The sequence below is a fragment of the Neolamprologus brichardi genome, chromosome 23 (assembly GCF_056152115.1).
Source record: "Neolamprologus brichardi isolate AB-2024 chromosome 23, ASM5615211v1, whole genome shotgun sequence".
NCBI classification, from domain to species: domain Eukaryota; kingdom Metazoa; phylum Chordata; class Actinopteri; order Cichliformes; family Cichlidae; genus Neolamprologus; species Neolamprologus brichardi.
This window is the reverse complement of record NC_142125.1, coordinates 10,266,392-10,289,594: the sequence shown is the minus strand read 5'-3', so window position 1 is coordinate 10,289,594 and position 23,203 is coordinate 10,266,392. Positions and strand designations below refer to the sequence as shown.

Sequence of the window (23,203 nt, the reverse complement as noted above, 5' to 3'; positions counted from 1 at the left end):
ACAAAATTCTATTAAACGGCTCATTTATTCATTTAGGGGCAGCACGGCACACGGTGGTTAGCACTGTTGCTGCACAGCAAGAAGGTCCTGAGTTCAATTCCACCATCAGGCCGGGGTTTTTCTGTGTGGAGTTTGCATGTTCTCCCCGTGTTTGCATGGGTTCCCTCCGGGTACTCCAGCTTCCTCCCACTATCCAAAGACATGCAGCTTGTGGAGATAGGTTAATTGATTAATCCAAATTGCCCATAGGTGTGAATGTGAGCGCGAATGGTTGTCTGTCTCTATGTGTTAGCCCTTTGACAGACTGGTGATCTGTCCAGGGTGTACCCCGCCTCTTGCCCTATGACAGCTGGGATAGGCTCCAGCACCCCCCGCGACCCTGAAAAGGATAAGTGGAAGCAAATGGATGGATGGATGGATTTATTAATTTACTCCATCCACCTATCAGAGAGGCCACGACCTTAAACCTTAAATTATCCACAATGGTCAAAGAGGTTTTTTATCATGCTGTAAACATGTTTATTTGTGCTGTGATGTTTAAACATGGGGATCTATGGGGACTGACTCACTGCTGGGGCCTCAGCTTCAGTTCTGTGATTGATTGATGCTTCTGTGCCGTCAATAAACACCCACCCCCAGACCTGATCCACAGTCCTTATTGAGGCCTCTCTCAGCCACGCTGGTACCAGCTCAGTGCCGTCAGTGCTCCTAAAATCTCATGTTTAGATACATCAGTCACATCTTTGTCCTAAAATAACAAATTCTTACTTCCTGTTTCTGTGTGTGTGTGTGTCTGTCTGTCAGTGGAGAGAGAGCCTTCTCGAGTTTCTCTCAGGAGGTCATCGGAGGTCAAAGCTCACTTGTCTGGGTTTGGATCCACGATGATGAAGCAGGAATCAACAGACCTAAACTCAGCACAGCTAAACAGGGGTGAGACACACACACACGGTTGTGCTTGTCATTCAATCATGAAGCAGCAGATTTATGTGGTCTTCGAGGGGGTGATGAAAGTGATGAAAGTGCAAGAAATGGATAATGAAAACTGAAGAAAGGAATGATGGAGGTGAAAGTGCAGAAAAACAGATTTAATGTTAGACGACCTTTGCCTGACAGACCTACGTCATCATCACCTTCCTCCAGGTGGAGATTGATTTTATTAACACTTCACGTCTGTTTGCATGTTCCGTGGCTTTGGGTGGATCAAAGATTCAGAAAGGAATGGCAGTGTGGTTCAGATAGATCTGAACCGAGGCACCTCAGCATGGACTTATTATCTGCTCAAATCTGAGACCTGCGTGTGAAAGGTTCTGATGGTGCACACTCGGACAAAGCTTCATCTCCTGCTATATAGCGCCTACCTTGAGAAATATACGCCCGTAGCAGCCGACGGGAAAACCTCCTCCCTCCAAACCACACCTGCTATCTTAAACATGATAACAGAGGCTCGTTTCAGGAGTTACAGGAAGTCTGGATTTCTCTGATTTTTCTCCTCTTTGGATCACACTCTTATAAATAAAGGTTCATTCATAGTCAGCTGCACACGTACGTCATCCACAAGTTCCTCCTCCTCTGTGGTGTCACAAGAAAGCCCACTGCTGTTCTTCTTCTTCTCTCTTACACAGATGCAGGCATCAGTCCACGTTTCTTTAAACTCTATGCACAGCATACAGGTGTGTTTAGAGTCTACTTCTGCTTCAGGCAAAGTCACTGAAATGCTGTAAAAAAACAGGATTGTGTTGGAATTGTTATCTGTGTAACTGAAAACCTCAGATCAGCTTCTTTCTTCATTATCGCTGACAGATGACGTCTTTAATACTTGATATTTATTATGAATAAATAAGAGGTAAGTGTGTTTAATGATGCTGATCAGGCAGTTAAAAGCCTTCTCTCTGAAAGCCTCTAAAGATGTGTGATGCAGGCCTCTCACGGCTCTCCACACTGAATTATTTCCTCTCTTTTTATTCCTCATTAGCTTTGCTAAGTGGCCAAAACGCCACGCTAACACTTAGCACGCCGCTTGGCTGCTCCCGGCCGACAGATGTAAAGTGTCCAAGCTGTCTGACAGCCTCGCAGCGATGTATTGCCCCGTTTATTCAGCCAAACGCTGCAGATTAATTGCTGTGTGAAGGCCGGGGTTAGCAATGCTAATTTAATCAGAGGCTGTTGTTGTAGGGCTGCCAGAGCTGCCTCAGAGCGCTTCGACATGCGAACGGATTGGTGGGAACATGGAGGTGTTTTTGTGCAGCTCAGCAGCGGCACCGTCCTCCCAGAAATTAGGTGCCGGCAGTCTGTAATCTGCTGCGACTGTCACCGCTGTATGACGCTCAGCTGCTTACTTTACACTTTATTTACACGTTGAATTCCAATGAGCTGCACGACAAGCCGGCTCAGCGTATCCATGAACAGTCACACACATGACCGACTCGCACATGGTCAGTGCAAGGGTCACGCTCGTGTCAGGTCACCTGCCCATTCATTCGCCCATTCACTCATCTGTGTCCACCCATCCATCCATCTATCTTCCAATTCATCCAGCCATCCCTCCATCTGTCCATTCGTCCCTTCATCTGCCCATTCTTCCATCCATCCGCCAGCCCATCCATCTGCCTATTCATCCATCTTCCAGTTCATCCATCCATCCACACACCCATCCATCCATCAGCCCATCAACACATCCATCCATCTATCCCCTGTTAATCCAGCCATCCATCCATTCATCCCTTCTTCTGCCCATTCTTCCATCCATCCCTCATTCATCCATCCATCCATCCATATGACTTAAATGATCAGAGCTACTGTGCTATGATGTGGTAAAGACTTCCTGTGTCAGAAGGTGGTCTGGAGTCAATAGCCACCCACATCCATTTGCCCCAGGTCGTCGCTGGACGACCTCTGCATCAGCTGGTAGAGGAGTCTAAACGGTCTGTTCAAACAGAGCGATTCTCTCTCAGTGGTCCACTGAGCTCTGACTATCTCAGTGAAACTATCACAGTGTTCTTCTGCCCAAGTACTACAGTACTCTCACACTATACTATTTGTTTGCAGCACTTTAACACTTTTTGAAGCTGATGAGAAAACTGTTGTTTTGTGTGTGTGTGTGTGTGTGTGTGTGTGTGTGTGTGTGTGTGTGCGCGTGTGTGTGTGTGTGCAACAACAGAGGCAGAACTGAGGGCTAAGTGGGAGCAGGCTCTTGGACCTAATTATCAAGTCCTGGTGAGACAAGACATTCAAAATTATTAAAAGCTTCACAGTGTTGCTGAGATCCAGGACTCACTCAGTGTGTGTGTGTGTGTGTGTCTGTGTTTTATCAGATGGTGAATTTGGATCCCGTGATCGAAGACGATGAAGAGCTGCAGAAGTCATCAAAGCTGCTGCCTGTCCACACTCTGCGTCTTGGGGTCGAGTTGGACTCCTTTGATGGTCATCACTACATCTCGTCGGTGGCGCCCGGAGGCCCCGTCGACAGACACGGAGTCCTGAGACCCGAAGACGAGCTGCTGGAGGTCAGATTACAAGCTGAAAGTCATCGTCAGCTTCATTGTCTCACAGACCGTACCATCAGAGTCGCCCTCTGCTGGACATCAGACAGACTGCAGCTGTGTGACTGTGAGATGTAATCATGTTTTGTTCTTGTGTAGGTGAACGACGTTCAGCTGTACGGAAAATCTCGCAGAGAAGTGGTGTCGTTCCTTAAAGAGGTGCCTCCTCCGTTCACTCTGGTCTGCTGCCGACACCCGATCGCCGACCTGGAACCAGAATCCGAATCGGAACCAGAACCAGTACTACGACTAGAACCGAAAGCAGGACCAGCCAGACAGTCGCAGCGGGGTGTGGAGGAGGTGAGAACAGGGCTGTTTATTGTGCCGTGGGATGGTATTTGTAGTAACAACTACTTTATAAGCAGTTATGATCGTAAAGATGAAAAGCATCATTGTTTGGTTTGAAATGCTGCTGGAGCTCTGAGAATAACCGTGTGCTGTCTGTTAGATCGAGATGAAGCTGTCATCGATGCTCTGCAGTCAGACTCTCCTGAGAGATGATAGCAGTGGCAGACAGGTAACCTCTGCAACCACACACACGCACACACACAAATGATAAATGGACTGGTTGTTCTTATAGCGCTTTTCTTCTCTGCTTGAGCACTCAAAATGCTTCATTCTACCGTCCACACACACACACGCACACACACACTTTTTATATGCTTAAGTGCTTAAGTGCTGGATGCATCAGAGAGCAACTTGGAGTTGATATCTTGTCCAAGGATGTTTGGCATGCAGAGCCAAGCAGCCAGGGATTGAATTGCCAACGTTCCTTCTCTACCTCCTGAAGAGGAGGGTTACAAGAAGGATCACGAACCCTGGTGCACTGTATTTGTTATATGGACTGGTTCACTTCCTGCTGTCACTCTGGAGTATGAATTTAACTCCATCCTGAGTTCGTTTCTGAACATTTCTTAAAACACTCCTCCATGACAGGAAGTGTTCAATGAAACAATCAAGCACCCGGCCTCTAATACGTGAGCTAGCAGCGTTAGCTTCCTAAACTGCTGATCACGCAGAGCAATTGCTCGGAGAATATGAAGTTTACTTTAGGACAGACCTCCTCAGTGCCGGGCTCGTCGACCTTTCCTGCTCAGGTTTATGGGTCAGGAGACAGAGCAGGTCTAATGTGTCCTTGGGCGCGTCCATGTGTGTGAATGTGAACTGGTGAACGGAGAGTGTTGCACGAAGCACTTTGAGTGCTCAGGTAGAGTTGGAGGTATTTAAGGACCAGCCCATTTATCACTTATTACGTGTGAATGTCCTGAAACATGTCCTCGCTGAGCGTGCTTTAACTGCCGTTTAAATGTTTCTGTGTCAGGAGCAGGTCTCACCTGTAGAGGTGGTGCTGAGGGAGGAGCAGACCCACTACACCCAGGAAGAGGATGAGGAAGAAGAAGAGGAGGAAGATGAGGAGGATGAGGACGGAGAGCTTGCTCTGTGGTCTTCGGACATTCAGGTGTTGGAGCTGCAGAAAGAGCGAGACAAAGGCCTCGGCTTCAGCATCCTTGACTACCAGGTAAGAGTGGCAGCTCTGACGGCCGATCGTACGGGCCAGGAGACCACGTCAGACTGGCCTCCCAAAGTCTGAAAAGGTTTCACCTAACAGGTGTCTGTGTGCACATCCGACTTTCTTCTTAGCCTTCTATTGTGAAGGTTTTGCTGCCGTCCAGCTGCTAGCATTTCCTCACGTTTCGCTCTGCTTGTTTCTAGTTTCACGTCGCTCTGGTAGACTGCAGGTCGATGACTGCGGCTGTTTGTGTGAAGCCGGCGGTAACATTAGCATTTCTGAAAGTGGTGTCCAGAACCAGCTTCCATCTTTAATTTTGCTCTGTGGCTGTGAACCATGTCAACGTCCCACTGAAAACGTTGTTTAAGGGGAACGTGACCAATTTAAAGGAATTCATTTTGATAACACCTCCGAAGTATCTGGACACATTCTGGACTGAGGTCGGACAGGTCGGGTGAGGTACACCTGCGGAATCTCAGAGCCTCAGAGGGGGACAAGGGTACCTTGACACTCCAAAAATTCTAGGATGGAAGGAAAACCCCAGAGCTCAGGCAGCTCAAAGTCCAGACAAACAGCTGTCTTACAGGAAGGTGCCACTGGTACTCTTTCCCATCTCCTTGCGTGTTTCCCATCTCCTCACAGGACAGCGTAAACGGAGCGAAGCTGAAATGTTTTAAAGTGAAGCTCATCTCAGAGGTTTTAGATTCATCGCTGTCTCTGGAGTAAATTTGGGAAACTCTGGTGTGTCTGCTGTCTTTATCTTCTCCAAACCTGCTTCAGTGCTTTATCTTTAGGCGCAGCTTCACCTCTAAGACCTCAGCCCCCTCCTCCTCCTCTGTCAGACCCAGCTGAGGTGGTGGAGCGAGCTCCAGCATAACTCCCAGTTGGTCCACATCATGTCAGCCTGCAGACACAGGATCTGCCTAGGAGAGAGAGGTGTGTGTGTGTGTGTGTGTGTGTGTGTGTGTGTTAGCTACACAGTGTGATCCGCTTGTGTTTCTGGCTCTTGTTGGCCCTCGTCCTGCAGATGTTTGCAACGTTTTGTTGCCGTGATTCCTGGTGCAGCGTTTGTGCAGAGTGAAACTTCCACACTGTCTTTGCTGTAAAACAATGAACGTAACCGCTTCGCTGTTGGAAAACTGAGATTAGAATTTGGTCTGGATTCCAGCAGCTCTACGGGCTGAGCAGGAGGCTGCTGAGCATGCTTTGTGGTCCCAAAATAGTGCGTGAAGTCGGGGAGGAAAATGTTTTTGTGGATCACCAAGGATTTCTCCAGTGAATTTGTTCTAGAGCACAAACTGTAATGACGTGCCTGTAAAACAGTCTGATGGTTTAAAAGTAAAATGATGGCCTAAGAGGTCCTTTTGTTCATGCCTGATCACGTCTCTGTTACGTGTCCTCGTAGTGCTCTGGGCTGCCTCTGGTTCTCCTCAGGGTCACAAAGCTTGTAGGTCCATAGGACGGAGTCCAGCCAGGGCTTTCAGGACCTGATGACGAAGTCTCAGACTCATCGTGTTACTTCGGTTTCTCTCCTGCTTGACTTTAATGTGATTTAAAATCATCGGCAGTAAGAGTGAAGCTTCTGCCTTAGAGTCAATCCGACCTGCATCATATTTAACAAAATAAAACAAATCAACTTCCTCACAAACCTTCACCCTCTCTATCCTCTCCGCTCTCTGTATCTCTCGCCCAAGGGCACGTCGGCCCGATGTTCCTGCCAAACTGTTTCCTGTTACCGACTCTCGCCTGTCAGAGCTGAGTGAAAGATGGCCGCAGGCAATAAGAGGAGAGCTGCTGTCTGTCTGGATTCTGGCTCATAGTTTCCTCTGAAACAGAGCGAGCAGATTCATGGCACAAATACGAACGTGTTCTCCAAAGACTGAAGGAGCTCAGTTCGGGTCCGAAACCATCGGCGTGAGGGTGGTACGATTCTTTATCCTTACGCCACAGCCGGATCACAGATGCACTGGTGGTCACAGGATACGAGAAGAATCAAAGCCACCACAGTGTTCATCACACGAAGACAAACTCTGCCTTACTCTATTGTCAGCTTTTAGAAAAACACTTATCTCAAAGCGAGTCTCACCTGTTTGCAGCCAGACACGTATGGAAGCACTTGGCACGCCCGAGCTTTAAAACAAGCTGACAGAGTTCGAATTTCCTCTAATAACAGGTTTTAAAATCTCCCTTCCTGCTGTCATTAAGTCCTTAGGCTCCTCCCACCAGAGCACGGCACAAGCGCTGTGACGGCTCGTGCCAGTCCCACTTCACGTCGAGCCTTCACACACAAACCGCTGCAGCGCGAGCTGGAGGGCAGTGAAGTGCTGAGACCCGGTGTTTTCGCCCAGTGAACAGAAACACTTTCACAGCTGCAGCGCTCACACAGCTTTCTAATGTGATTATTCTTAACATATAAGACAGAACATGGGTCTCATCATGTTCTCTTAAACATGATGAGACTCATCTTTGTTTGGGTAATAACCTCATATAGTCTGTGCAGGACGTGGTTCTTCTGATTCGTGAGATGACTCCACGTCTGTGTTCTCTTTTATTTCTGAGGTCGCCACGCTCAAGTTTCCAAAAGGGCGTTTTGTTTTGAAGAATCCAAAGATGAATCTTTTCTAATTAAAATGAATTTTTCTGCCTGATAGAAGATGAGTCTGTACATGCCCGTGAAGCGCTGATGGGCGAGTGGCCGAAAGCTGCGTTCAGGTTTCTGCCAGTTTTCCAACGAAGCCCACGTTAAAGTAAGAGAACGTGGAGCGTCCAAATGTTTCGGGCAAGTATTGATTAAGTTCTTTAAAGTCAAAAATATGATAAAACACGAGAGGCGCTGAAAGGTCCTGAAATATGTTCTTTAAATCAACAAATGTAAAGTTGAGTGAGAGCTCCTAAAATATTTGGGCTCGTGTTTATTTCGGTGAATAAACCTCCCGAGTTTGATTCTCTGTGGCATCGCGAAGGTCTTCAAAAGTCTAACTTTGTGCAGACGCCCTGCAACCTACATATCCAAAAACACCCAAACCCTGCTCGTTCTTCTGTGTGTGAAACATTTCACTACTCCTGGCAGAAACGCTTCTAATTTCTTTTTTCCAGCCCCTCCTACGTTTTTCTGATTCCTCCACTTCTTGACTGCGGCGGCCTTTCTTTTTCCGGAGGATCTTGTAGGAGTGGAGGACGTGAGTTCTGACTCCTCACCACCTGTAGCCATGTTGTTCAGTCTAAAAATATAGCTGGCTTTGTTCTGGCAGCCTCAAACTTGGCACGGCAGCTCGTACTGCAGCGCGGGCGATGCCCGGGGTTCGACGCCGGGGAATTCACGCCGCGCACATCCGCTCGCACCAGGAGAGGGTTTGAGAGTGGCGCGGGAGGCTCTGGGGGGAGCGTGGGTTTGGCCGGCCTCATAGTCACTCTGGTTAAAACTCTGAGCAGAGAGCAGCGCCAGCGGAGGAGGAGACCACATGTTCTGTCACACTTCAGATGGGCAACGATGGTATTAATTAGTCGCGTCACTCGCTGTGGGTGAAGTGTTTACGAGGCTGAGGAGAAAATGAGTGTCCTGAGACAAATCACAGGTCAAATAAAGAAAATGTATAACGTGCTTCTTATTTCTTCCTGGCTGACCTGTGGAGATGTACAGCACAGTTTTTATCTGATTAGAATTTAAAGACAACAATAACCTCAGAGTCATGTCAGTAAACATGCAGCAAAGCTTTAATTTCTTAGAAAGCTGTAGAGCATGCGGCTTTGTTTAAGGTTCGAGGGTTGATTTTAGAAAAGGAAAATCGTTTTTTCACAGCACATGACTAATAACATGAGCAGGATAAAAGCTGCTTATTTACTGCTGCCCTCAGCAGCGACCATCACAAACCAAATGCTCAGATTAATTCTCTCAGAGTGCTGACACTCGGCCCAAACAGGGATAGATGGATATTTTACATGAAATTTAGAGTCAGAGAAAGAAAAACAGATTTTCAGCGTCGTGGCAGACGTACTGCTCCCCGGGGTCTTGAATGAGTTCAGTCTGGTTTTAACGTCCGCAGACTCTTGTGGTCTTGTGTTGTCTTCATCAGTCGCTGAACATCCTTAGCCTCGTCTTCCTCACATCTGTGTGTTTGTGTGAATGTGTTTGCTGTTATTTCTCTGGTCTCTGGCTCCCCCTGCCTGTCCTCTGTGGTGGTGGTGATGATGATGGCGGTGTGTCTTCCTCGCTCTTCCCTGTGAGAGTGATGAAACAGACAGGATGATCTGTAATGGTCGTTGTCCCACTTCCCTCGACTCTGTGTGAAATATGAGCTCGGCTGATCTGGGGTCGGTCATGCTGGGCTGAGAGTTGGTTAAAGATTTCCGACTCAGTGGATGAGGCTCTTGGTTTTAAACTTGATGAAACTAAAACTGGGAGCTGCTCTAATGGCCTCGGTATACCAAACATAGACACAAAAGAGTCGGTGAAGGTTCTCATACAGGTCGGGTAGTCTTAGGAGGTGAGGAGGAGGTGATTGGACTCGCCACCTTTTGTGGTTTTCTTTTGAAGCTCTGAAGATGTGGGCATTTCTGTCTTTGTGCTGTTTTTGGTTTGGAAAGATGGATGTTTTCAACTTTCCAAACCACAAAGTTCCGATCTCCCAGGTTCCTTAAAGTTGGCGTTTCTGCCGGACGAAAGTTTGTTGGTCCATCTGCACGTGTTTCAGGCGGTTCCTCCTGATCATTGATTATTATTACTAATTATTAATGTTATCCCCACCTGTTCATTCACAGTGGTTCTCAAACTATGGGGCGTGGACCACCAAGGAAAGTATCTTTTTATTGTTAATGTTAAAAAAGATGAAATTGTGTTGTTTTTAAACCTTTTTTGTAAAATTGGCGAGCAGTTGTAGATCACTCAAACACGAGGTCATTTCAGGTGTAATTATTCCAGGGGAGGGGCTAATATTTCCATTTTATGTGATTAAAACGACAGATCGACCCTCGTTGGGGGCCCAGTCCTGACTGTAGCATCAGACTACAGGAGGTAAAATTTGGTGTTCTGCTTTAACGTTTTTCCTCTCCGGCTCGCAGGACCCGCTGGACCCCGGCAGATGTGTGATGGTGATCCGGTCTCTGGTACCTGGTGGTTCAGCGGAGCTCCACGGCAGTTTGCTCCCCGGAGACCAGCTTGTGTCGGTCAACCGCACCCAGCTGGACATGCTCAGTCTGGCCGAGGCTGTTGAGGTTCTCAAGTGTGCTCCGCCTGGTATGGTCCGCCTGGGAATCCGGAAGCCTCTGGTGGTAAGTCCAAAACGTAACCCTGACCCCTGCTCACCTGGCAGGTGACTAACATGGACCCAGATTTCCTGGTTTTTGGTTCAGGTTTTGGTAGGTCCGAGGTTTGAAGGTGTTTTATGCCTGAACGCATAAATCAACCGCTTCCAGTGTTTGTTCATCCACCAGCAAATATATTCCCATCACTGGGAAAGTGATTCTGCAGCGATGTCAGAGCTGCGAGAGTAAATGAAAAGAGCTCCTTCTGTCTGCATCACATGAATGAACTGCAGTGGACTCTTACCTGCTGAAATCTTACCTCGGCCTCCCGCTGGGAGAGCACTGTGCAGTTGTGGTGAACCTTCATGCCTCCACACTCTTCTGTAGTCTTCCTCTGTGGATGGACCTGACTTCACTCTGATCTGCGTGTTTGTGTAGGTGGAGGCACCAGAGAGGAGGAGAGAGGACAGCAGCACATCACTACCTATGGCAAAGGTACACACACAGACACACACACGATGCTAATAGCGATGGAGGGCATTCACATCCTCGGTGATGTGAGGATATTGTTGCTGTTGAGCTCTCTCTAAGGCTGTTCTGTCCTTTATCTTGCTCTCATGGTTTGGATTCTGATGATGGTGAAGCACAGAGTTGGACTCCTCACTTGCTTCCTTTTTACTTGAACCCTTGCTGCCTTTGTGGCCTCACTGAGTTTCCTGCTCTGAATGAAGGCATTGAACAGCAGTGAGCAGTGTGTGTGTTTGTGTGTGTACATTTGAATTAGAAACACGTTTCACGTGAACGCACGCCGTGGGAACAAGAAAAGTGCAGATAGTTTCAGTATAAAGGTTGTACAGTTTGATCTGTGATGGATTTTACAGGTGTACCTAATAAAGTGGGCTCTAACTGTCTCTGTTAGAAACGTTAATCAGTCCAGACTAATTGGACATTAAGATTTTGTCCCCCGTCACATCGCTCACCTCCTCCCTCACTGCTCTGCTCCCTCCATCTGTGTTCATCTTCCAAATGGAAATCTTTCTGTCTTAATCTCCTCTTCCTGCTCTCCTTTCACTTCAGTTTGCTTTATTGGTCTGGATACCAGATGAACGGCGCTGCCAGAGCATCTGACCATAAAGAAAGATGAATCGAGGGCCGAATGAATGTAAATAAATATGTAGAGCGTGACGTGGATGAAGAGAAATGGCTGCTCGGTTCAGACTGAGTGGAGTGAGTTTGAATTTAAAAGATCCTTTTTTTGATTATTTCTGATCAGGAGCTTTTAAATTTGGTTACCAGGGTGCGCAGGACACTCACTTCTTTAAAATAGTATATTCTGAGATGAAGTGTAAGGTGGGGGGCGGGGACCTCACCTGAAACCTGCCACTGATGCAGCAGCTGCAGGACTTTACACCGAACTCCACTCAAAAATCATGAGATTTTACTGCCATGTTCTGATCGCAGTCAGAAATCTGCAGATTTAACAGGCGCTGCTCAGATAAATAATAAATATCAGAAACAGGTGCAGACGTTCTGCAGTGAGCAGAACGTGCGGAGGCTGGTTCCATATCGGATCCAAACAAGATGGAAAATCTGCTATGAGGTCGTCCCTGTGGTGAAATGTGCTAAAAACATCTCTGAAACTGGGAGCGAAGAGTACAGGACTTTGGTCCTTACACTTATAAGAATGAGCGTGTCATCAGCCCAGTGCATGCTGGGAGCAGTGAGTCGGGCCAACGAAAAGTGAGATTCTCTTTCCTCAGATTTCATTTGGATGTTTAATGGCCGTCATGTTTCTGCACCTTCCTCCTTGTACATAAGCTCAGCTGTCCATGAAGCGCTGATAACCCGCCATGACGTCATCTTCCCTCTTCCTGCTTTCTTCCATCTCACTGCTCTTCACTCTTGTGCCTTCACCTCCATGCTCCCCTCTCCTCTATCATCTCCTCCACATCTTTCTCTCTCTCTCTTGCTGCTCTTTCATCTCCTCCTCCTCCTCCTCCTCTCCTCTCTTTCACCTTCCTTCACCCTCCTCTCCCTCCTCTCTGTCTCTGTGAAGCTGCTGACTCAGCGGGATGGTTGAATGGTATAAAGTGCTCCATCAGCTCAACCAGCAGCAGCATCTCTCTTAAGTGGAGGGGTGGAGGGGGGTACTCTGAGGACACTCTGGTCCTCCAGCATCTGTACACGTAGTACTGCAGTACTACGACTCACTAATACTGCAGACAGAGAAGAATACAAGCTGTTTGTCTTTGCACAGATACTTATGGACAGAAAATTTTACAGAAACTGAGACGTTGTTACGTTTTTTGTCTGCAGTTTGGGACATCACAGTGTGACATCATTATGATCGCAGCTGTCAAAATCAAATAAAGTAATAAATAATCCAGTGAATAAATGAATGAACCCCCACACACGTGAAATATTAAAAACAAAAGTGTGAATTTCTTTTTCAGTCTGTCTTTGCTGAGTAGAAGCACAGAAAAAAGTTTGGGAAAAATTTTCCAAAAATTAATGTAAAACTTGAGAAAAGGAGTAAGAAAATAAACGGAGGGGTCTGTGTGTTCATGAGTAAACACGGAAATTGGTGACTGAGTTCAACCTTTAAATAAATAACTACAGAAGCACCATCAAATACATTTTAATGCATGTCAAACGGACTGATACATGTATCACGCTTTTTACTGCAAACCTCATTCAGTCACACACACACACACACACACACACGCACGCACGCACGCGCGCGCATGCATGCATGCATGCATGCATGCACCCACACATGCACGGATCCACACATACACACATCCATCCACACACGCACACACACACGTGCACGCATCCACACACGCACGTGCAGTAGGATGGGGGAGCCGGGAATCGAACTGCTGACCTTTGCGGGTAGGCGTCCTGTTATAGTTGCTGATTCGTGTGTTTAGCAACACGTGGATTCATTTTCGGAGCGTTTGTCGTGTCACTGCTCCGTACCTGAGCAGGTGGTTGTGATTTGCTGAAGAAAAGCAGAAGCCTCTGATATCTGTACACGTGTCTGTGAAGCATCAGCCCGCTGAGCTCGTCTTTGTTCTGCCATTTCTGCTGAGTTCTGCTCTTCTTCGTGTCCTGTGCCGTCGCCGTCCTCTGCGCCACTGTTTTATTTCCTCTTTTATATGCAGCCCATTTGGCTGAAGAGGTTTTTTCACAGCCCACAGGTCTCTGATGGGTTTCCATAAAGACGGCCGGGTCGGCACTTACACTTTGCTGCCGGATCCTTCTCTGTCACACTGACCAGAGAGAGACCCCGTTACACGCCCACGCCTCGTTAACTTTTAGAGGTCAGGTGTGCAAGAACGAGCTACTGCCGTCGTTTCACTTCATTCTGCTCCTGTTTGTGCAGATAAAGAGCTGCCACGGCGCGTTCAGCCGGCTGAAGCCTGCGTACGACAGAAAGGGAGCCAGAGGAACCCAGAGGACACTCAAGACCCGCTTTACTGCTGCTTCACTTTATTTTACCGAGAAGGCTGTAAAACCACGCTGCTCAGTGTCTCCACTGCAGTAATCTGATTACTGCCTACTTTGGCCAAATGGATTTCTGAACGTTTCAGCAGTAGCTTCAGCAGCTCTGGGTTTAAAACTGAAGCCTGTCAGAGTTGTTTGATTTGTCTACAGGACTTCCGGTTAAATTCCTCTGCTGTGTGAGGTTTGAAGGTCTGTTAGTACAGTAACCTTACAGCGGCCATGTTATTGGTCAGATTATGTCATTTTGACGGTCCAGAGGTCCAGTTCGCGTGACACTAGCAGACAGCTAGCAGCTACACCACCTGTGTCTCCATCCACCTGTCAGTCACAGAGGCCACGCCCCAAGAAAGCTAAAACGTCCCCTGCACAGTTATGAAAAGGAGGGAACCGTGGGCGTCTATGTGGAGTGACTCACTACTGCCTCTGCTGGATGTTAGGGGAACTGCAGCTGTGGTTGTTTCAGCTGCAGAAGGAGGATCATTAAAGACTGTAAGCCCAGGTGCGACCTCTGACCTTTGTTTCTGTCACACAGCAGAAACATGGCTGTTGGTGGAGTTTCCTGTGGGAGTGATGCAGTTCTTTTTTTAATTTTTTTATTTTTTTTCTTTCCTGTGAGGATGGTCATGTAGTCATGTGACGCTGCAGTCGCTGCAGCGAGGCGGTGAAGACAGTCGTTGAGGATCCTCACATGAACCGCAGCGCTGCAGCGATGCTCTGTCCTCATCGTCTAATGGCAGAGATATTAAATGACAGCGTCTTTAAATCTTATGAATATGAGGCCAGGCAGTCACGGCCAATACACATCAGTCTGCAGAACATCCTGTTAGCATTATGAGCTCTCTACCGCTGCCGCCGTCTACTCCTCACCTCCATTATACGCCGTGATGGGCCGGCTTCCCGGGCCCAAATTAAAAGAAGAGGAGCAGAGTCCTTGACGATGAGGCTTCGTCGATGGAAATTAGCTTAAGTGTTGTCATTAATATTTCCCGGCGCAGGCTAATGTCTGCATCGTAATGTTAAGAACAGGATATCCCCTCAGTATCTGCTGAGGAGGCTCTTTGGGGAGTTGGAGATGAAGGCTAATGTCCAAAGTCAGGCGAGTTTTAGATTTAGTGCGAGCTGCAGAGACACTCTCACACTTTCACATGAAACACTGGGAACCATGATGGATTCTGATTTCTGCCTCCTTTTGTCCTTCACGACCTCCAGAAATCCAAATTGAGTCATCTTGTGTTTCATTATTTCTCACACCTGTCCTCTGAGCAGGTGTGAGAAACAAGAAACCATTAAAGAGCAGAAACGAGCTGAGAAACCACAAAGTCCTTTCAGATTCAAATCTATGTTTTTTAAAGGCGATCTGGCCAACAAAGCCGAGTGCTTACAGGAATGATGAAAATCATGTCTAACGCAAGCAGACAGAAATACAGCCAATCAGAGCAAATGGCTAATGACACTGTTTAGTCAATTGCATTTGATTACGTCTCTGCAGCGCTGCCAGGTGAAAAATGTCTCCGTGTGTTTATCGATGCATCTCGTGACACGTTGGAGGCTGAACATTCTTCAGACATGGTGAACCTGAGCTCACTGGTGAAGTTTGAAGCTGCTGGATTTCCTGTTGTCATTTCTGTCTTAATTACTCGGTTGCTCCTCTGGAGCGTCATCTCTGAATGCTGCCGTCTGTGTTTCAGGGTTTCAACCAAGCCGCCATGCTTCCACAGAGCCTTCATCTGGAGGAGGAGGAGGAGCCAGAGCTGATCCTGGATGCTCTCCCTCGCTACGCCACCTCTTCTCTGACCTCTGACCTCCGGCCAGAGGAGGAAGGCAGGGAAATGGGTGTTGATGAAGAGGAGGTAGAGCCGGAGGACAGCGTGAGCCCCGCCCCCAGGAAACCCCCACCATCTTGGGAAGAGTGGAAGTTGGCCTCCCTTACCCGAGCTGGGGGGGCAGAGGAGGTGAGTTGACGAGCAAGAGGAAGTTTCATTGACGTTGACTCGCTCACACAAAACATGAAGTGAATGGCTGCGAGCGGCAAGGTATTGGCTGTTACTCATTACCCTGCCTACGGTCCCCCATGTTTCCGTGACCGGGGGTGGTGCTGCCTCTGCAGCGACGCCCCAAAAAACCCAGAAACTGTTCTAAAGCACGACTTAATTGATATGACGTGTCCGAACTGCCCGTTGGCACTGTTTTTATAGGGGAAGGAGCTGGAGAACCATACGCTCTCCTGACTCCACCTGCACTCAGGTGGTTTTAGGCTCAGACACACCTTATCTCCAGTTTCTTTCATACTGTTCATATTTGGGTATTAATATTTCCAGCATGTTTTTAATGGGAAAAGTTCAGCAGTTTAACATTCGTATGTTCTCTAAAGGCTGATTTCTGCGTGACTGGATGAAGGTCAGAACAAAAGTCCTGACATTCTGCTTCTGTATGTATTTGTAGTTATTTGGTGGTTTTTGTCCTCAGGCCTGGAGCAGAGAGATGCAGGAGGAGGAAGACCTACAGAGATCGGACCATGAAAGCATTGTGTCTGTGGGAAAGCTGATTCTGGGTGAGAGGAGAGCGCCCGAGTCTAAATCATGTTTAAGATAATTTAGACTCAAGATCCATGATCTCTCTTTTTTTTCCATCTCATGACCTGGCGAATAGGAACAGGATGTCATTTAAAGAAAATCCACCTAGATCAGGGTCAGCGGTTATGCAGTTCATGGTGAAGGATGAGGATGAGGTCCTCACAGTGATAGCAGTACAGATGTTTGTGTGTGTTTCAGGTCTTCCAGACTCCAGAGACAGCGAAGCAGACTCTGAGCTGACTCTCACGGACACTGACACCGAGTGAGTTCCTGCTGCACCTTCACGCTCGCCATCACTCTTCCTCCTCATACACACTCGCTCAGAGAGTCAGAGGTCTGTTATTGTGCTGTATGTCGTGTTTGAACAGCCATATCTGCTAAGAGAGGTCGGATCTTCTGGAAACAGAAGCTTCGATCACACCCCAAGTAACGTCTGGTGTCCTCTTCGCTGCCGGATTAAAGTTGCCCACAGTGCTGAAACCTGCTAACTGTTCGCAGCTCACAAACTTAGACCTCACACACACTCATTTTCTCCTTCATCAGCTACTCTTGCGTCCCGTCACAGTGCTGTGGCACCCTCTGCTGCTCTCACACTCTAACTGCAGTCTGATTTCTCCATGAGTCAACTGTTTCCTGCTGTTTTTAATAACATATGGTCAGCGGGCACCCAGCGCTCACTCTCAGCCTCGTTAGATTAATCTGGATCATCGATCATCAAACCAGCCTCAGAGTTTAATCACAGAAACTTCCTGTCTGTGTTTTTTCTTCCCCTGGAGGTCTGTCAGGAGGATTGATACTGCAAAGAGGAAAAGGCGGAGCCAAGGGGGAGCCTCTCTGCCAATCAGAGGAGGCCACAGGTAGGACAGCCGCTTCACGTTCTGCTGGTTTGAACACAGATGTAAACAGGTAGACGCCTCAAATGTGGGTGCATTTCTGTTTAGAATCATCGCTGCTTTATGTGGTTAAAGTTTGACATGTGTCTGTGGCCCAGCATCTCACCTGTTCGTGATTTTCAGGTTTTCTTTCTTTCAAAAAGTAGTGTTTGACTGTGGGTCTGTGTTCACAGTGACTTGCCTGAAAGAGAGGAGGGGGAAGGACAGGAAACACCTGCCTTCAGTCACTGGGGACCGCCCCGCAGGTAACACACACACACACACAGGTACATTATGATATCCCAGGAGACTGTGTACAGGTCAGGTGACCCAGAGAGACTGGTACATTATTCAAACTTCCACCCTCGCTGCTGTGCAGGGTGGAGGTGTGGCCTGAGGAGGGTCAGTCTCTGGGTCTGAGCATCGTCGGAGGTCGCCATGTCATCAAGCGACTGAGGAATGGAGAGGAACTGAAGGGAATCTTCATCAAGCAGGTTTTACCCAATAGCCCCGCCGCCAACACCCACTGTCTGAAGACCGGGGACAAGATCCTGGAGGTAGGGCCTTGTCTAATTCCTGGGTCTCTATACACACACGCGCGCACACACACATGCGCGCTACATCCATAGTTTACACACAGCCTGAGACTGAATCTTTCAGAGCGACCCGTTTATGAAGGAAAAGACTTTATAAGTCTGTAAAACAGTTTTGTGATTAACATTTTCATAATGTCTGACCTTCAACTCCGTGTGTGTGTGTGTTTCTGTGCGTGCGTGCGTGTGTGTGTGTGTGTGTGTGTGTGTGTGTGTAAAGGTGTCAGGTGTTGACTTGCGAGCTGCCAGTCACGAGGAGGCGGTCAACACAATCAAATCTGCCCCGAGCCCCGTTGTCTTCATCGTCCAGAGCCTGACAGCGACTCCACGGGTACACACACACACACAAATCTGTATGAAGTTCTAAGCTATCAACTTTTGTTAACTGAGCATAGACAGAGGTTTCTGTCTCATACACGTCAAACGCTCCAAACTGTTTGATTCTTCGAGTTTCTGTGTGTTTAATTGTGTGTGTATGTGTGTTTCAGCCCATGTCTCTGACAGCTTCAACCGTCAGCAGATCCCAAACGAAGAGGATGGAGTCTCCGGTAAGAGCTCCACACTCTGTCCGTCTGTATTAACGAGGACACACAGAAATGTATGTGTCTGTGAGATGCCTGCACAGCTCGAAAGAGACCAGCAGAGGGCGACACAGCCTCAGCACAAACAGCGGCATGTCATTCTGTAGCTCACAAATCACATTTAACAGATTAGATCTGCTGCCTGTGGAGACTCAGATAAGATGAGACTGAATTTATTTTTCCCAGGATTTGGAAAATCCATCTTAGAGCAGCCGAAGACGACACGAGCTGTAACATAATCATTTACAACATGACGGAAACAACAGAGACGAGTTTAATAAGTAAGAAATGCAACAAAACCCTGTGAGAGCAGCTGAATATGATCCTATAAAACAGCTTAGAATGGGACAAAATAAAAACATCTTACTGACGTGGGCTAACGAAACAAAATGATCGGCTCTTTCAGTGTGAAATAAGATCTGATGTTTGATGGTGTTTGTCCTCAAGCTGCAGCCGGGCGCTGCGTCCACACAGGGCACGGTCCTGGTCTGAGGATCAGTGTGAGAGGACGTCAAAGTCTCAGCTTCAGCCATGCTTAAACCACACTCACTATCATACTCCACAATCTTTATCTAACGCCTTTGAGACAGATGGACAGTATAAAGAATCCATAATAAAGCTGGCAGCCTAATTAATAAATATAAAAAGAATAAAATAAGACAGAGCTCTGAGACAGACGTCATGATGGAGTGATCGACGCAGGATTGTGCAATGCAGTCACGCGAGTCCTCAGAGCTTCCAGTGTTTCTTTGTTAATGGCAGCATAGCCTCCAAAACTCTGATGCAGGAAACGGCAGCAGAAACTGCACGAGAAAGACAAACTGGAAAAAACAAAAACTGAATTATACAACACAAAGTCTGCTGTGGTAGTAGTTTGACTTTACACGCTGCAGGCGACCTCTACAGTTACTAGAGATGACCAAGCAGGGCTTAGATCAGAGTTTAAACTGAACCGTGCAGCATGGAGCCTAAAGGTTGGAGGTCATATTGGTGGTGGTGCTGATTGTTTCTTGCTCACAGCTGCCATTTAGTTTTACCAGGTTTCAGTGTGTTACAGGCTCCTATCTCACACAGCCCGAGGCTCGTGCACAACCGTCTGCACACTTATGGTCTATAGTCTGACTGGAAGTCAACAGAGTCCATGTTTTTATGAATAAATGTGTTTGTTTGCAGAAATCAGAGGTAGTGCTGCCCCCCCCGAGACAGCCCCCACCCTACAGGCCTCCCAGCTACTCAGACAAGGAGCTAAACTCTGACTTGGAGGAGGCCAAAGGTCAGTATCACACAGCAGAATCTGTTACAGTAATGTGGTTAAAAGTCGTCTTTATTTTCTATGCTTTGGAGAAATACGTAGTTCCTGTCGGCAGTTGTACTGCCTTCATAACACTGAACACACACATGTAACCCTCTGTATACACAAGCACACCTGCAGCCTGTGCTGGAGGGCTCACACTACCTGACCTTGGGTGGCCGGTCAAAGCCCAATCATCTGTGTTCTCACCGAATTTGTCATATTTTTGAGCTTTTGCAGTCTGAGATCAGCCAATCAGCCAGCGGCAGCATGTGACCACAGAGCTATGGCTGGGGGGAGGGGGAGGTAAGGGGTGAACTGTGCGTGATGCTGTGTGGACTTGGGTCTCAGAGGAACTGCTGGGGCATGGTCAGGCCTGGTAACTTCCCTCTATCGTCAGAGTGTCACAGCCAGATAAAGGTTTGATCGCTTACGTCCTGCCTGCCACTTGTTTGCTCAAAGGCACTTCAGCAGCAGTGCAATGAAGCAGAGGATTTAGCTGCATGCACGCGTCTGAACAGGTTCAGGTTAAAGCTGAAGCAGGAACTCATCACGCTCATAGCTTCATCTCAATCAGGTCACGTCTGTCTGAAGAACGATTACCAGAGAATCTGTTTCTGCAGCTGTCACTGAATATCTAACGCGCTTCATTTCATCTCAGATCATCTCCTCGATTTCCTTTCAAGGATCTGTGTCTGAATGTCTGTGTCATGTGTTCCAACAAAACTGAGATTACAGCAAATATCTGAACATCTCAGTTAATCTGGACTTGTTTTATCTCACGTTAACTATCAGAATATTTCACATTGTGTAGTTTTTCTTGCTGAACCGCATTGGGTCTCATTTTGGATCATGTTAATTTACTTCCTGTGATCTGCGGCACTAATTATTTGAAAGCCTGTTTTTGAGTCTGTTTTAATTTTTGTCTCAGTAAACATACATCAGTATCTCACTGTGTGTGTGTGTGTGTGTGTGTGTGTGTGTGTGTTTGTGTTTGTGTTTTTGCAGGCCGTGTATGAACCGGCAGGCCCTCCGTCCCGTTCGTGACGTATTTCAGCACAAGCTGGATGCTTTTGTTGGGATTTTTGTTGCTCTCAGTTCCTCTCGGTCTTTCTCTCTCTGGGTTTCTGCTGTCTTTGCCTCGCTTTGGTTTGGGTACGTTTGGTTTGCTACGTCTGAAGCGGGCGGGCGGACGGGGCTGTCGGCTTTTTCATTCTGACCTCTGGTTTTAATGGGATGTGGGTTTTCTGAGCTGGCATCTCATCTGGGATTAGGGTGGATTAGCTTTTTTGGTCAAAGCTGTTTCCTCTAGACTTCAGCTGTCCTTTTAAAGCCTGTCTTCATTTTGGAAGTCTGAGTATATCTTTATCTTGAAACACTAAACTGGACACTAAAATTCTGCAAGTAAAATCTTTCAATGAATGACACAGAACGTTTTGTTTAAAGAAAAATGATGTATAAATGAATTGATGTTGTTTGTGTCAGAGGTTAAATGCAGGTTAAGTTTTATATATTAATAAAGTTTCTGTAATTGGACTGAATAGTCTCAATAAAATTACCTTTAAAAACAAACACAAACCAAAGTTTCCATCAGCTTCATCTTCAGGGTCTTTGGCATGAACCAAAGCAAAGCTCATACTTTTAGCGTGTCCTCAGACTTGTGCGTTTCTTGTCTGTGGAATGATGAACTGGTTTGAACCTGGAGAATGTTATGTTCCTTAACCTTCCTTAACTGGTAAAGCTGAGGAAGAGCTCAGTCTGCTGACTGTTAAACAAAATAACTCTCAGTTCCTCTCATCTGAAGTCAAAAATGTTGGATGGTCTGGCATGAGTCCTGGATCTTGGTTTGGGACTCTGGGACCGGAAGTTCAGTCTTTGCTGATCTTTAGCCTGGATGCTGGTCCAGTTCTCCATGTCTGACTTTCATCCTCGGTCGAGTAACTTTCTTTTAGCGTGAACTTGAAAGAAGCTCATGGTCTTTATCCAGGCCTCTGTGGTCACTAAAGCTCAGTCTTAGGGTTATAAACACTCACCCCTTTCCTCTTTAGGCGCACTTCTCTTGGTCACTGGTATAAATTCTTGGTGCAGCTGTATCCCATTGGTCTCTATCCTGGAATCTAGGACTGTTTGGTTCAGTCTTTCTGACCTTTAACCTGTTCTCCTAGGCCTGAACCTTATCTTTGGGACTAGTCAGGCTAGGTGTCTCCAGATTTTACCCTTGCCTGTGTAGGACAGCTGAGGCTTACTTTAGCTTGGACCTGGGATAGCCAATGCCTGGTACCACTTTGTTTTTCAGGGTGGACTTGTGGACAGACCGGTCCTGTTAATGGGAAACGGCATCAGCCTCCAATGACATGTGTTTTCAGTTTGATGGTGATAAACTGACAGAATGAAACTGCCAAATGTTTCATGTTTGGCTTGGGAGACAACGTCTGTCCAGAGGTTTGTGCCAAGTGCAAATTTTACGGCCTGTTGTCATGCTTTGTGCCAGCTGTCTGATTTGTATATTAGTTGTGGCAAACAGAAATGTCTGAAACACTCGAGTGCGAGGGCAAAGTTTGTGCAGAGCACTGGGTTTCCGGTGAATCTGAGCTTTTTCACTGCAGTCTCATAAGAGTCAGACACAAATACAATAAAGCTTACATGAGCAGGGATGGAAGGAATGATGAATTGATGGTGCTTTTCTCTCGGGCCACGTCGCTGCCTGCTCTTCTCTCTCGGCTTGTTGTCTTATTTATATTCTTGGTGAAACATTATATTGGCTGCTGCAGCAGTAATGAATGATTCAGATCAATTCCACATGCTGTTTCAGGTTGTTTGTCTCGCAGCAGAACGAGCAACCGAGCAAATAGCCTTCATCTCTGTAGCCTCTGAGTAGATTGGTTTTACTGTACAGCGTCAGGGTCAAAGCACGTCATCGTGGAGCTAAAAAAACTCCATGAATCATGTGTCTGCTGCGATATCTGATGGTAGACTGATTGTGTCGATGCAGAGGAAAATAAATCACCACTGTTACCAAAACCAGCTCCTGTTTGCGTCTTACTTACGGCCTGCTTTAAATGAAAGCTTACTCCATCAACAGGAAAAGCACAGTAGTGTATATAAGCCTTTAAATCTTGGTGACTGGTCGGGATGGAGAACAGACTTGACATTTTATTAATCGTGAACAGTTCGTGTGTGCACACAGACTTGTGTACAAAATTAGCTAAACACTGTATAAATGACGGTCGTTGATTCATTGGTTTGTAAGATCCCATTTTTATGTGTTGAAGTTGCATTCACAGACACAGATACCTGCTAATCAGCGCTCGGTAACATCCAATCAAAATCCTTAAATCTTACTGTGCACCCAAACATCGCCTTCTTTGAAGGTGTGTTAGTACAGTAACCTCCCAGCAGCTTTGTCATTGGTTAGATAACACCATTAAAATGCTCCAACAGCACAAACATGGTGCAGAGGTCCAGTAAAGGTGAAGCTAGCATCCACCTGTAT

At 47.0% G+C, this 23,203-nt stretch overlaps 1 protein-coding gene across 9 annotated transcripts in view; it reads left to right on the top strand.

Annotated features, from left to right (window-relative positions):
* The window catches only part of patj (PATJ crumbs cell polarity complex component), a 79,180-nt gene that overhangs the window by 14,642 nt on the left and 41,335 nt on the right, over window positions 1-23,203 (top strand). For 8 of the 9 annotated variants that reach the window (XM_035907623.2, XM_035907622.2, XM_035907626.2 and 5 more), the window contains exons 12-28: window positions 805-930; window positions 3,158-3,213; window positions 3,312-3,503; window positions 3,639-3,839; window positions 3,988-4,056; window positions 4,861-5,058; window positions 10,108-10,317; window positions 10,729-10,785; window positions 15,489-15,752; window positions 16,267-16,351; window positions 16,572-16,635; window positions 17,150-17,230; window positions 17,440-17,511; window positions 17,625-17,802; window positions 18,059-18,169; window positions 18,327-18,386; window positions 19,593-19,692. In XM_035907623.2, the coding sequence (XP_035763516.1) occupies window positions 805-930; window positions 3,158-3,213; window positions 3,312-3,503; window positions 3,639-3,839; window positions 3,988-4,056; window positions 4,861-5,058; window positions 10,108-10,317; window positions 10,729-10,785; window positions 15,489-15,752; window positions 16,267-16,351; window positions 16,572-16,635; window positions 17,150-17,230; window positions 17,440-17,511; window positions 17,625-17,802; window positions 18,059-18,169; window positions 18,327-18,386; window positions 19,593-19,692 (2,124 nt within the window). The remainder of the gene's footprint in view (window positions 1-804; window positions 931-3,157; window positions 3,214-3,311; window positions 3,504-3,638; window positions 3,840-3,987; window positions 4,057-4,860; window positions 5,059-10,107; window positions 10,318-10,728; window positions 10,786-15,488; window positions 15,753-16,266; window positions 16,352-16,571; window positions 16,636-17,149; window positions 17,231-17,439; window positions 17,512-17,624; window positions 17,803-18,058; window positions 18,170-18,326; window positions 18,387-19,592; window positions 19,693-23,203) is intronic. The other variant, XM_035907621.2, reaches the window with a different exon arrangement.